The 15,939-nt window shown below is 38.1% G+C and overlaps 1 protein-coding gene across 1 annotated transcript in view; it reads right to left on the reverse strand.

The window, feature by feature from the left end:
* hcn1 (hyperpolarization activated cyclic nucleotide-gated potassium channel 1) overlaps nucleotides 1–15,939 on the reverse strand; it is a 99,538-nt gene that overhangs the window by 48,569 nt on the left and 35,030 nt on the right. The window contains exon 3 of the mRNA XM_079898207.1: nucleotides 1,462–1,623. Coding sequence (XP_079754333.1) covers nucleotides 1,462–1,623 — 162 coding nt within the window. The remainder of the gene's footprint in view (nucleotides 1–1,461; nucleotides 1,624–15,939) is intronic.

Here is a 15,939-nt window from a genome sequence, read left to right on the forward strand (position 1 = left end):
AAGCAAGCAGCTCTACAGTATTCAACATGAAAAAAGTCTCTTTTACTTAATTTTCAGCTATATCCAGTCTGTTCATCTTTTTACTCACGGACGTCCGACCTCGAGGTACTGAACAGAAGAAATGAACCAGAGAAAATTTCCACGTCAAAGAAGGTGGAGCCTCAGAGCACACCTACCTATTACATCATCGCCACGGACCAATGGTAGTTCGAAGGTGTTTACCAGCTTTGGCAAGCTGTCTCGAACTTCCGAATCAAACACAAAATGAACTTCATTTTGGCCTGATTTTGTTCGAAATGACTTCACACCAGTTCGTTCTTCGATTTCACTTGAAGTATATCGAGGCCTTTAGACAGGAAGAGACTGTATGTCAACATGTCGAGCAATCCACCCTAGTTTGTGTAAACTTTGTGTTCAGAATGTTTATCTAAATGAACTAAGCACTTGAGATCAGTAAGATTTTTTAATGTTTTTAATGATTTAAAATTTTTTAAAGAAGTCTTATTCTCACCAAGGCTGCATTTGTTTGATTAAAAATACAGTAAAAAAAAAAAGTTATATTACAAAAATTATTTTTACACATTAGCCTATTATTACAATATAATTTATTCCTGTGATAGCAAAGCTGAATTGTTTTCTGTCTTTAGTGTCACATGATTTTTCAGAAATAATTCTAATATGCTGATTTGGTGCTCAATAAACATTTCTTATTATTAAGAAATGTTTCAAACAGTTGTGCTGCTTAATAATTTTGTGGAAACCATGAAACATTGTTGGAGGATTCTTTGATTGAATAGAAAGTTCAAAAGATCAGCATTTATTTGAAACCGAAATCTTTTGTTTTATAAATCTCTTTACTGTCGCTTTTGATATATTTACAGATATATTTTTGATATATTGAACAGAGGTATTAATGTGTACATAGTGTATATAGTTCTGTTTGTGAAATATCTAGTTTATTTGTTACTAAGTGCCTCAAAAATGATTAGTGCTTTTCAGTTTTGTATGCATCAGAGAATCAGCAGATGGACAACAGAGACTAGTTTGCCAACGACCATAGTATGCCATTTTAATATTACCAGTGTAACCAGGTGCTTTCTTTGTTCTTCTGTATTTCGCAGGAGGTGAATTTATGTCACGATTAAGTATTTTGCTGTCATATCCAACAAAGCCACCCTTGGATCCGTGAGAGTTGCCACAGAAACGAGCAAGTCCCGTCATGTGAACATTTCACATGTCATCTCGTAATTACGGTAATTCTGACACTATGTGAATGCAACATGCATTTACTGTCATTACCAAGTTTCTTAATGAAGAGCAGTTAAACATTTAGAGAACACTTTCACTAAATCGTGTCTTATCCTCTGATCAAATGATCATTTTGACCTGATCCAGTATTTGGTCCAAAATAAAAATGACAAAATAGTTCTGAAAGAGTAATGAAAAGTTTTGAATACTTACAACCATACCGTTTAAGGACACCCAGCAATCAGGAGGGAAGTCTTGCAGGAGGGGCACCAGGAACTGCAGGCATCCGTCCCAGTGACACAGCAACAACATCATGCCAATCAGATTAAAGATTCTTACCACAGCACTCGCCAGGTCATACGTCATATGAAAAATCTGGAGGAGGAACACAAGGAGAACAAGGTCAGTGGTTTCATTAAAGAATTAGCTTTTGGACAGGATGGTGTTTATTTGAGTAACACAAATCACTATTTTGCATATTGAGAAAACAGGATGTCATGTGACACTGAAGAGTGGAGTAATGGCTGCTAAAAATTCAGCTTTGTTATCAAATGAATTAATTATATTTAAAATATAATTAAATAGAAAACATTTATTTTAAAATTGTAATAGTTCTTACCAATATTACAGTTTTTACTAGATTTTTTTTGATCAAATAAATGCAGCCTTGATAAGCATAAGAGAGTTATTTCTAAAATATATAGCCTATTTTTAAAAAAATCCAACCCAAAACTTTCCAATTATAGTAGCCTATGTATTTTTATATTTTCCCCACAGGGCCATAGGATTTACAACAGTCATTTCAGAGCTGAAATATTATGAAAAGTTTTTCTTTGTATGAATAACATGCAATGATGAATCATGCACAATAAATCAGGGACATTTATTAAGAAAGTAAATTTGGTAAATTTAATTTTGTCTATAACAACTCGTTCACACAGTCAGACTGACAACCACATTTCCTTACAGATGTGAGTCTCGAAACATCCTGTTCAAATAGCAACTTATCGTACCGTCTCGAATAGGCTGGAGTCAAGCCCCTATTCCCTACCAGTATAACCATACCGACAGTGTCCAAAGTTATATCCAATTTGGCAACATCCATAAAACTGAAAAGTTTTATCACTTTTTTGATACGACAAAAGAGTCCAATCAAGCCGAAAGTTCGTCCGTCAGATCTTCATTAACCGTTACCGAAAGCAAAACCACACACTAAAACCCGCAACACACGGTAAACACGCGTTTGTGCAGTTGTAGAGTGGCTTTCTCGCATACACACATGTGACAGACAGTCCGGTTCCATTCACACAGAGCGTGTTTTCCGAGAATACGGTTTTGAGTCCTGAAAATTTACAGGTGTGAGTTCAGTTATAGAATACGGTTGTATTAAGGACTCTAATACAGGACTGACAACCATATTCTGTTGCTGTGTGAACGTGGCCTAAGTAAGACTGAAATGCTGCTAAATAAGCCTTCAAAGTAGCCTGTTTCCTGCTCTACACTCTCCCTTACACTTCTTAATAACCGTGTGATGTTTCTGCATTACTATGTAGACAGGGCTAAGAATATGTCATGCCTTTTCACCTCTTTGTAGATTTATATTGCTAATAATGCAGTGAGAATAGAGCATCACGGGAGCACAGCAGCATCTCCGAATTGACAAGTCACTGCCCTGGAGGATTTAAAACAATTATGTTTGAACCCAAAGACAACAGTCAACACAAAAGAAGATTTGTTATCCATCTCATCTTCGCCTACTAAAAGGTCTGATACTTAATAGCTCTGCATCAATAAAACTGCAGTAAAAAAGGGCTGTTCTATATTCCGCAGCGGTTCTCAGTTGGTTTTGCTTCAGGGTTCAGATTTTGCATTAGACATTGAGTGTAACTCATCATGATGCTACATTTTTATGGTAAACCAGCCCAAGCGTTTTTGTAAACCGATAAACAACATCAGGAGAGGGATTTACCAGATTGGAACAAACACTGGGCCGAATATTTAAAATACAGTACATAAAAAGAGCGATCCTTCTCAACTTTAAAAGCATACTTATATTTGCTATCCTAAGTATGGACAATTTTATGGTAATTTGCATTTAATTATTTGCATAGCATTGTTGCAATAGACCTGATGCTTGTTTTGGTCACGACCCACCAGTTGAGAACCACTGAGAACACCGCCAACATGCACTTTAGGTACACTTACACACGATTGCAAGAGTCCCTTTCTTTCTCAGTGAACGTCTGGGATATTTGCATGTGTTTTGAGCAAAGGTAGATTTGGTTTGAGTTTCACAAGAGCGATACAGCCAGGAGGCGAGAGAGGAAGATACAAAACAGGGGACGTGGTCTGAAATGATATGAGATTACATATAAACACGGCAGATGATTAGTCATATGCAAACTACATTGTGTGCTGGCACAACAGAGACTCAGAGGGGTGAAAGGCTTTGAATGCCGAAAAAATCAATTCAGGCTTGGCAAGATGCTAGCGGGTGGCAGTTTTAAACAGAGTGAAATAATGCAGAGAAATGGATAGGGGAAGTGTATGTGTGCGTGTGAAAGAGATACACATATATTCTTGTTTTGTTTTGCTGCTTATTCTGTGTAGTCGACCGAAAGAGATCGTGGTTGTTATATAACTCACATTGCCTCTTTTTTAAACTTAGACTAACACAACTTCTCAGACAATTCACAACCAAATAATTGCATTTTACTCCCGTAATGTGACATTTTTCTGGGTGAAACAGGATTTTCAAGGAGTAAAAACGCATGGCAGGACTTGATCTTATTTACTGCGAATTGAAAGAATTAGGAAGTGGTCTCTGTATGACAGGTCATTTTAGAGGTTGGAAAATAAGAGGAATTGGAGATGTCAGACAAAAGAAAGTATTCTTTTTGTAAAAGATTACAGTGCAAATATAAACTTTTTTTTTCTGTTTGCAATAACATGCACTGATGTATATGGGATGCATATTTAAAAAGTACTAAGGGATCATTTTAATCAACCCAGGTTAATTTGAAAAATGTGCCTTCGGTAATTTTTCTGCGAAATTATATTATGTTGCCCCTTGCACGTTTCGCAACACTTTCATGTCCAGTGAAATGTCCAGTGAGTAGCGTTAAAGGAGAATTTAGTTTGATCTGAAACAGATGAACATGAATCTGGCAACGTTTTATGTTGGTTTGTTGTAAGTAACAAGTGCAATGCTATACCAGGTATTTTGTTGGTGTTTTACTGCCACTAGAGTTCATTTCAGCTGGAAACTACAGTGAATTGTATGTTTAGGTAAGTTTTTGGAGTTTTAGAAAAAAAAAAAATGGCGATATATATGGAGCTATTCCAATGAGCCTATGCTGATTTCATATTGACTTTTTAAGAGCATGCCACTTCACTACTATGAAATATTCTGACATTCCAATTCAGGATGAAACTTTTAAACATCACCTCCCATCCAACATGAATAAAGAGACCAATTCTCTTGGTTAATCAAACAAGCTCATGTTATAGCTTAGTAGTGCAATCGTCCATCGTTAGCGAACGGCATGGGATAAAAGGTTTCAACAGCCCTGGCTCAGAACAAAGCCGATCTTCTCTCCTGAATGCCTCCGTGGGCACCCTCACTAATTCAGCCATCCCTCATTTGCATGAAAAGCCCATTAACTCCACACATCTCTCAGTTTCTTTTCTATCCGGGCCAGTTATTTCATTATACAGCCCTGGCCGGAGAAACTCAATACTTACCACCTCAAAAAAGATCTCTACTTATGTTTTTTCCCAGCTTCAGTGTTAACTGGTTTTGCATGATAAACCCTGTGTTGCTGTGGAGATTTCCCCTGCCAAATTAAGGTAGGATTTGAAGCTGAAAGTAATTGTTATCTATGTCTATGAAATTGCTCTTGCTCTCCACATACGGCTGGAATTACTAAGGTGTGAATTTGATGTCGTTTTAATGGCCGCTTATGGTATGGGCCTGCACGCTGCGGTGATGGGTTAAGTTCATTTTATGCTCCACAAAACCCACAGTAAGATGTGGTGACCTTTTGTAGTCTCACACTATTTTTGAGTTACCGCAAAGAAGCTGAGGCGTCATTATGTGATAACAGAACAGACTGCCAAACTGTCTTGGCAAATTTCTCTTATAGTTTGACGCTTGTAATGTGATACAGAAGCATTTCTTTATGAAATACAGATGGTGTTGAATTTCTTTCGTCACAAATGCATTTTACTAATGAGAACTGATATTTGAACTCATATGTCCATATATCATCATACTCAAGAAAACATCTAAATTAACCATATTTACTTTCTCAAATGTCCCTGGTCTAATTGTCAATGGTTTAATCAAAATATAATTACTTTCTATACCTTATAGTCATGTACCCAATGCCATGAGGGTGGAGAAAAAGCCTGCCCTACATCATTTCCTGCTTTTTTACTCTAAAATACATCACATTATGGAAGTTAAATGTGTTGTGAATGTAGCTCCATGCCTTTAAAGTGTGTCATATCAACACAGCAACAGTGCCTCAGTCAATGGTGTGAGTGTGGGGCGGGGCTGTCTCTCTTTTTTTTTAACCAATGGCAGAAGGGAGTGGTTTGAACTGTTTGAAACCCTTATTCAATTTGGTGAATTAAGTGACACAGACATTATATACTTTAACTTTAAGTAAAAAAAAAAAAAAAAAAAAAAAAGTCAAATCCAGTGGCACCTCCTAATTTAAAGCTGTAATAGTCATTGAGCTCTGGGATCAAGGATATTGTCAAAACACATTAACCTTCAAATTGGCCAGTGGAAATGGCTGTATCTTACATATGACTAGCATTGTATCTATATTGGTTTTCCAAGTCTATATTGGTTTTCCATGTAAATACACCTCATGGGACTGACAAACAATATCAGGAAGTGCTGACATGGAAAAGGCCCTCAAAGCCAATGAATTAATCCAATCTTGAATCAATATTCACAAACAGACAGACACCAGGTTTCTCTGGTGAGGATTATAACTAAAAACCTTACACAAGTATGCAAAGAAGACACTATGTTTAGCCAATGCACTGCAAGTGTGCGGCCCAGTTAAACATATTTAATATGCACCCTTGCATTGCTCTATAGTGGTAACAAGTCTAGTAACAAGTGGTAGTTTTAAAGCAAATGTGTTGTTATTCAAGTATCTAGCTATAGACATGCTGACAATGTTCTGTAGCTAACTTTAACTAACTTTCTCTACAAGATTATCCTCAAACTATTGCTCTGCCATGCCATTTTTTGACCTGAAAGGGAAAACTAGCTGTAGAAGGAAGCTGTTTATGCTAATGTCTGTAGTAGCAACTGTAGTATGGTTGCCTTGTGCTCCGTACTTGTTGGCTTATGAATTGCTTTCTGACACATTTTGGAGATGGATGTGTCTGCGTTCACATCTTCATGTATTCTTCATGACTTAACAGTTAAAATGTTGTATTTCTAAGCTAAATGTCCGAGTTTGAGTCGTAGGGTGGTTGGAGGTGATTCACCAACATGAGAGCTACTGAGATCCTAATTGCATTTTATCCCCATTCTACCCTTGAACAAAGCAATTAACCCCAGGTTTCTCCAAAGGGACCATTTCCGCGATTGTTTTCCTGTAAGTCACTTTGGATAAAAGAGTTAGCTCAATTGTATTAGCAATTTCGCCATATTGAATAATAATAGCTTAAAGACATTATTTTGGAGTTTACATAAAAATAATGTGTGTTACATTTTTTCCTTCAGGTTTCCGCTTTGATCTCTATAACAAACAACAGCGTTGTGTAGAAGCAAAGCACTATGGGAATGCGAACCAACAACACTCAAATAATGCTCAAGGTTACTGGTGGAAGGGCACACAGCACTTAAAAGATCAGACCACCAGCATCAGATAACCCCTACCAGGCACTGCCACGGACACGGATCGAACACATGAGCCAGTCCAGAGTCCAGGCATTCTGCAATCTCATTATCGTCCGCCAGGTGAAAATCATACGTCTGAAGTGCACTGTCTACAAGCTGCTTGATTTGAGGTATTATACTTGGTGTTTGGGTTTTGTTCAAATATATAACCCTAAGTGTGAAAAATAGTAATAGTGAGTCTTGCCTTACAGTCTATTTCATAAAATAATCATAAACAATTAAACAAATAATTTTAAAACAGGGGTGTTTAATCATTTACATTTAGTTATTTTAATCAATTTATTTAAGTATTCAATTATTAAATTATATATTCAAAAAGTAAAAAAAATTTGCACAATTTTATTTTATAAACTTTTCCATGGACCCCCCAGCCTCCAGTCTCAAAACCCCTTTTTTAGGTCACATGTCTCCTGATGACACAGTTTTCGAATTTGAATAGCTACTCAGTATTTACTCATATACTTATAAATGTAAAGTGAGATTGATGTTTCTTTCAAATGAGCAGCTGTAGAGGAGCAGATGAACAAACCAAATGGAGTAGGAGGAATAGACATAAAAAAGAAAGAAAAATAGTTTATAATGGTAATAAGTAGGCAATGGAGTCAAGCAGAGAGATCGGTGAATGCCAGAGCAAGCCTTGGGCGGTCTACACTTACTTAATATCAATTATTCTCCAGCTCTCTCTCCTTCTCAAACTAGTCTGTTTATCTTTCTGTTCTCCTCTTGGTTTGAGGTGTTTGGAGGCAGATTCCTCTAGTAAGTGATTTGATTGTGTATCAGTTGCATCCTCCATAATGGTGTTATCTGTCCCGGATGTATAAACCTCTGTGGGTTTGTAAGTCGTGTTCCACTGTGCCCTAGTGCCTCATGGGAAGTATGATCAGGCTTCTGAGAGCAGTGTATCCTAAGGCAAAGGTCTCCCAGAGGAATGCAACCAAATTAATGCATTTCTGTGATGACAACTCTCAGTGTGTTTGGCATGGTAATGGATATGACAATGTTGATATGTTTGGTCTTGGCGGAATAGATCTGCTACACTGCTGCTGCTGTTGGTTATTGCTACTGCCGATACATATACAACACACAAGTAAAACATGCTGCTGCTGTACAATAGCATACGATCTATACAGGTGGAGCTGGGGAAGAAGGAGGGTTTCTGAAAGTGCTGCAACTGCTACAGCAAATGCTGAACTAGTATTTTAAGATTGAGCAGTGAGCTCATTGGCTACTGATACAGCAGGAACCAATCAGCTGTGCCCTATAGAGAATGATGTGATTGCATACAGATTGAGTTAAGGACCTCTCAGCCTGTGACATCCAGGGTTTCATGACAGAACTTTGTATATGCAAGTATTGTTTTTTTCCCTTTTGTCTTCTTTATATATATATATATATATATATATATATATATATATATATGATTATCTTATATATGTTTACTATGGTAACCATTGATTGGTAACCAACTATGGTCAATTTTCATACAAATACTTAAATACATTATCCCCACAAAAAAGGTAAAATGTTGCTGGGTCACTTATAATAGCGATACAACATAGTCATTTTGAGAGGTTCATTCTGTGGATTAAACTAGAACCAGTAAAAAGAATCTGCATTTGCTTTAAGGTAAATGCATGTTAAATCCAATCAGTTTATGAACACATTTTCAACCTAGGCTGATTGAAAACATGCCTCTACTTACATTTCAGAAAAACTTCAAAACCTATACATACAAATCATATTAAACTAATACATGGTTACGTTTAGAGTATGGTTTAGTTTATGTGGCACTTTATTTTCAAATGAGAGCATTAATCTTTTAGCGCCACTCACCATTTAATTTCCATACTGATGAAATATATACAACAACCAATGTAATAAAAGGTAGTTGAATTGGTCATTTGTTTTGAGTAAAACTGAATGTACTTTTTGTGCCACTCACTAGATGTTTCATTTTGAAAGTATCGCGAAACATGCAAGAAACGACAGAAATGTCGCCAGGCGCATGTTTTTCCAAAAAGACTGTGTTGCATGTTTTACTGAAAATCTCGTTAATCACATCAATCTCCCATTTATTCCTATGCGAACCTGATGAACTGTTAAACCAGAATTCTGTAGGAACCGCTGCTCAAGCTCCATACTTTCTCTTGTTTTCCTCTCTATTCGTCTTCTCGACCTCCTTCTGTATCTCCACACTCTTTCTTTCTCTCCTCCCACCGCTGTCTCTGGGAATGGCTCGGGCAACAGCAGTGATACAGTAGAGGCTTCTGTAACTCTATTAATCTGCCTGTGCGAGAGATACTGTAGCGGTGTACAGTGCACAAGGGCTAAAATTAGCCAACGGCTGTGAGGCCTGATGTTTCACAGCGCCCTGACCCATCACCATTCCAGCACTATCTCACACGCATGCATGCTTAGTACACTCACACACCGCTAAAACACATATCATCGCAGACTATATCTGTACTAACATACATGAAGAATCACACTCAAAGGTACACATCCAGGGTCCAAAATGAACACTTTCTAAGTACCAAATGTGTGCAAAAATTGACCAATTTAACTAGTCATTTTAATGTTTTTGTAATAGGTGCAGTTTTATTGAGATACAGAGACAACCCAGTCTATTATGGCTCAATCCCAGAATGCACTGTGACAAGGTCAGTAGTCATTTCCATGTAAGATATTTGTGTTCAAATGTGTCATAATTTAGTCCCAGTATGCACTGCATTATTAGTATTGCCATAAGGGGTGAAGAACAGTCTTCTTCTATGGTCAACTACAGACAGATCAAAATTTTGAAGAAAATCTTGCTGATATGTTAAGTTACAGTTAATGTTGGCAAGTTTATAGTTAGCTACCTAAAAAGCATCACATTAAGTATATACTGCAGGTTACTAGTGTACAAGATCATGCACTTACACATGCAATAAATTAGTCAAGCATTTGTAAATTTACATAGAGCATATTTGTTTGTATAGTATGCACTCTACAGTCAAACTCATGTTGTAATGTGCATATTCAAACGAGTGCAGAGCTAACCACGAATACACTGACACAAAATTCAAATAGACTCTCTCTCTCACACACACAGACAGACACACACACAAATAGAAGCTAACAGCATCTAAGGGTTTAACGACCGCTTTAAGACCAAAAAAAGACAGGAAAAGTTATAAATAAATAAAAAGAAAAGATTAACAGGAAGACACACGTTAGCCTATTAGCATTGCTAATGTTACATAGTATGCTGCTGGATGGATGCAGAGTGACCTTGACAGCTGCCTAGGTGCTATTCGTCACCTAAACCTAACTGAAAACACAACACAGTGGAAAAAGGAGGGAATTGTGTAAAAGAGTGATCATAATTATGATCAAAACTACATTAGCTTTGCTGAACTGAAATTAGCACCAATGGCAGTAAAACAACAACATGTGTTCTTTTTCACACAAATTGGGGCAGATTATTGATTAAAGTCTTATTTTTGTGTGGTTTCTTGCACAATACTTTATGACCTCAACACACTTTTACCATAGTGCATGATTTATAAACTAATACATTTAAACGTTTTCCTTAAATAACCAGCTCCATATGTATGGCTTTCATGACGTATAAGCTTGCTCTGTAGCTCACCTGGCACAGCACTGCACATGTGAAGCAAAGTGCTCGGGTACAAATCCAGTGAAACACAAGTCATGATAAAAGACACTTTGGCAGCGTTGCAAAACGAGCAACGTAATCATTTTGGAGAAATGCTGCCCCAGGCACGTTTTTCCAGTGACCCTGTGTTGCTATATAAATATCACAGGACAAGGAGAGATAGAGAGAGATTTGTAGATGATAAAGAGACATTCCGATTGTCTCAATCAGATTTGCGTATGTGAATCTCTAATCCTCATTAAAGAGTATATTAGTCAGTTCACAGTAAGCAAACTCATTCTAACAGAATTAGCTGTATCTTCATAACATCTCTGTTTAGAGACACTTCATGCTTAAAAGCGTACTTCATCATTTGAACATTTCTTATGCTGACATAGCTTCTGTTACTCTAACTGGACATTGTGTATGTGTATAACCTCTATTAAAAGGTTATCAAGGATTAACAGGGACTGATTTGCTGGGATTAAAATCCACGACTTGACTCATTACAATGACAAAGGAAGAAAATAGCTGCAGGTATGTCCTTCCTTTGTTATTCCCCGAAAAAATCTGGTGTGGTTTCTATATACAGTGGCCCCAAAACGTATTCAGAAGTAGTTTGCAATATACATACAGGTATATACACTCACCTAAAGGATTATTAGGAACACCATACTAATACTGTGTGTGACCCCCTTTCGCCTTCAGAACTGCCTTAATTCTACCTGGCATTGATTCAACAAGGTGCTGAAAGCATTCTTTAGAAATGTTGGCCCATATTGATAGGATAGCATCTTGCAGTTGATGGAGATTTGTGGGATGCACATCCAGGGCACGAAGCTCCCGTTCCACCACATCCCAAAGATGCTCTATTGGGTTGAGATCTGGTGACTGTAGGGGCCATTTTAGTACAGTGAACTCATTGTCATGTTCAAGAAACCAATTTGAAATGATTCGAGCTTTGTGACATGGTGCATTATCCTGCTGGAAGTAGCCATCAGAGGATGGGTACATGGTGGTCATAAAGGGATGGACATGGTCAGAAACAATGCTCAGGTAGGCCGTGGCATTTAAACGATGCCCAATTGGCACTAAGGGGCCTAAAGTGTGCCAAGAAAACATCCCCCACACCATTACACCACCACCACCAGCCTGCACAGTGGTAACAAGGCATGATGGATCCATGTTCTCATTCTGTTTACGCCAAATTCTGACTCTACCATCTGAATGTCTCAACAGAAATCGAGACTCATCAGACCAGGCAACATTTTTCCAGTCTTCAACTGTCCAATTTTGGTGAGCTCGTGCAAATTGTAGCCTCTTTTTCCTATTTGTAGTGGAGATGAGTGGTACCCGGTGGGGTCTTCTGCTGTTGTAGCCCATCCGCCTCAAGGTTGTGCGTGTTGTGGCTTCACAAATGCTTTGCTGCATACCTCGGTTGTAACGAGTGGTTATTTCAGTCAAAGTTGCTCTTCTATCAGCTTGAATCAGTCGGCCCATTCTCCTCTGACCTCTAGCATCAACAAGGCATTTTCGCCCACAGGACTGCCGCATACTGGATGTTTTTCCCTTTTCACACCATTCTTTGTAAACCCTAGAAATGTTTGTGCGTGAAAATCCCAGTAACTGAGCAGATTGTGAAATACTCAGACCGGCCCGTCTGGCACCAACAACCATGCCACGCTCAAAATTGCTTAAATCACCTTTCTTTCCCATTCTGACATTCAGTTTGGAGTTCAGGAGATTGTCTTGACCAGGACCACACCCCACATGCATTGAAGCAACTGCCATGTGATTGGTTGATTAGATAATTGCATTAATGAGAAATTGAACAGGTGTTCCTAATAATCCTTTAGGTGAGTGTATATATATATATATATATATATATATATATATATATAATCTTTAATTAGCAGTGGAAATCTTGAAATACAGTAAGAACCATATTAGTGGTATAACATTATGTTGATGTGTTCGGCTTTGTGCAGTCATATTTTGCTTACTGATTTAAGATGCATCTTGTGTAAGAATCTTTACACAATCTAACAAGCTAAATGAAGTGGAAGGGCTTTGCGCAGAAGAGGAAATGTGACTCACTGCGTTTGCTTTGAGGGGTTCTTACTGTTCTAGAGGAAGAAGGCTTTTTACAGTGTGCCTGGCATACTGCCGCATGGAAATGACATCAGCCTCTTTGCGCTCCGTGAGGGCCTGTGAACCGGACCCCCATGGGGTGACAGAGAATGGGCTAGAACTTTGAGCGCAGCCTCACCGGCTGTCATTAAACCTTCTGATTCAGCCCATCACGGAGCCATTTAGCACTTTCATGTCCTACTCACACCGACCTGACAGTCTTATAGAGAAGAGAACCAATGGGTGGCCTATGCTGTCAGTGAAATATGTGTGAGAAATACGGAAAAAGGAAAGATGAGTGATTTATTGTGGGGAGGGGGAATAGTGATAGATGTGAAGATTCAAATGGAGTGAAAAGCACCGAATAAAAGAACATTAAAACAGCACAAGAAGTAGAGGAAAATGTGAGGTATGAATAAAGTGAAATTGTAGGGATGCATAATATTTTCCTACCATAACAGATTTGTTTATGTATTGTATCAGTTGATTTTGGATATACTGTGTATATAATCAGATAATGGATATTTAATGTCCTATTTTGACATTTATATTATCTAATGCTCAAAACCCTAATTTACTGTATACTGTTAAATGTAATCTCAAAATGAATATCCATTTTTATACTGTAAATTAGAATATTTTGTTGCCTAAATTCACTAGAGGCATTATTTTACAGATTTATTTATTTATTTTTTACAGAATTTGAATATCCTTTTGTGCTCCACAGAAAAAGAAAAACCATACACTTCAGAACAACATGAAGGCGAGTAAATGATGCATAATTAATTTGGGGGGCGGGGGGTGGGGTGGGGTGAACTGTCTCTTTAAGAGGAATGTATCTCTAAAAACCACAGTTTTATGATGCATGCACATACACAAACACACAATTTAGTGTTTACTAAGCTCAGACCTATAGTAGAAATGCCATGTAACAGTTCAGACATTACAACTATGAGGCAGTTTTCTCTGATGAGTCCCTGATGTTATTCAGTGACTAGAGACATTATTAATTCAAGCCAAAGTAACAATCAATGAAAACATTCCTTCAGTCGCTGCCGTGAGTGTGTGTGGAAAGGATTTGGCATCTCAACCCTGCCGGCTATGTTTTACCTCAGAGTACAAAACATCTGACACTTCGATTACTGAAGTTCAAAAGCTTTGTGAAGAGAAAGGCAGCTGATCGAAAGGTCATCTCGCTGCAGCATTTTTCACCAACAGAATAAATGCATTTTCTTTCTTCGGAAACACAGAAAAGGTCTGCAAAAGTTCAGGAGTTGTCAGAGCATCATGATTCAATGTGCTGAAATCTGGGACATCCTGCTGAATTTTAATGGATCAGATGAGCGTGAGGGGAAGAGGGCAGAGCGATTTATTCTCTTTGATAAGAAATGGGATATTTAGTAAGCCTACTTGTAAACATTGTTTTTCGCCATAATCTGTTTTCCCCACTCGGTTAAGAATGGAACAGGCAACAAACGTGTTCCCTCACGTGTCTGTCCATCTGTGTTGCATTTCAAGCTCGCCTTATTACTGTTGTGACATTCTGATGTTTGTTACTTGGAATTGGATAAAATATCTTTATCGTATAAAATCTTTTCATATGGAACAGATATCATTCTTTAATCTTTTATCCATTAGTGGGTTTTCCTGTAAGCCACAGCATGTTTATGATGATGTATGGCCTTTTGAAAAAGATCCTCTGTTTGTTTTGTTCTTTTGAATTATATAACCAGAATAAAAACAGGACGTCACAACATATGTAGTATCTAACTTGTTTCGAAACAATCATTGGTGGTGTTAATAATTAGCAACCAGGACACCACAGCAACCAACCAGAATGCCCTTGCACCCATGTGGACCACCCTAGCAACTGCATAATAATGCCATAGAACCAACCAGAACACCTAAGAAACAGTGTACCAGTGCCCTAGCAACCAGAACACCATGGCAACCACCACTCCCTAGCAACTGCATAGTAATGCGCTAGGACAACCAACATCTAAGAAACCATGTAGCAATGCCCTAGCAACCACTTCGGCCACCCTAGGATCTGCATAGCTATGGTCTAGCAATGTAACCAACTGATATAACCTAGCAACCATATAGCAATACCCTAACAACCACCCTGAACTCCCTAGCAACAGCATAGTAATACTCTTGAGCCACCAATCACACCTAAGAAACCATGTAGCAATGCTCTAGCAACCAGAACACCATAGCAATGCCCTAGCAACTAATCAGAACACTCTACCAACCACATACTGTAGCAATGCCCTAGCAACCACCCAAAACCTCCTCAGCAGCTGTAAAAACATGAATCAGCATTGACTTTTGTGTGTTCAAGCACTGCTCGCATTTGTTCAGATATCTTCTTCAGATGTAAAAGTCAAGTTTCTTTCTGATCTTTCCCTTCTCTTCATTGGTTTGTTTCAGTACTGTGGAGGAACGTGGACTCTGTGAAGGGTGTAAAAACACGTGCTGGGCTGGAATGAGTGCTGATGTGGAACAGAAATGATGAACGATTTTTGCTGCCTGATCTCTCCATCTTTACTTGCCCTAAGTGGCGCATCCTCCCTGCACATCTCAGTCTGGGCTGGGCCGGTCTGGGCTGCAGAGGGTCTATTTTAGTCTCAGAAGCGTGATAACCTCAACTCCTCTGCTCTTTTAATCTGAGCTGTGGCACACTGAGGCCTGAACAAGGCACAGAGCAGCTCTCTTAATTCACCCTGGCTTCTTCTTCCCATCTCGTCTATCCGTCAAAATGGTTCAAAACACTAGCAAAAAGTAAGTAGATAATGTCATTCATACAATTCAAAACCCCTATATCAAATCTTGATTAATCGCATCTAACATAAAATTTTGTAAATACACACACAAACTTTTTTATGGTGACTTTCAAAGGAGAGAACTAAAACAGATACTTTACAAACCTATCAATAATAACATGAGACACAAGGCCCATGTTACATTAGCAGCTTACATTGTATGTTAT

This window comes from Squalius cephalus, assembly GCF_949319135.1.
Source record: "Squalius cephalus genome assembly, chromosome: 17".
Lineage (NCBI taxonomy): Eukaryota > Metazoa > Chordata > Actinopteri > Cypriniformes > Leuciscidae > Squalius > Squalius cephalus.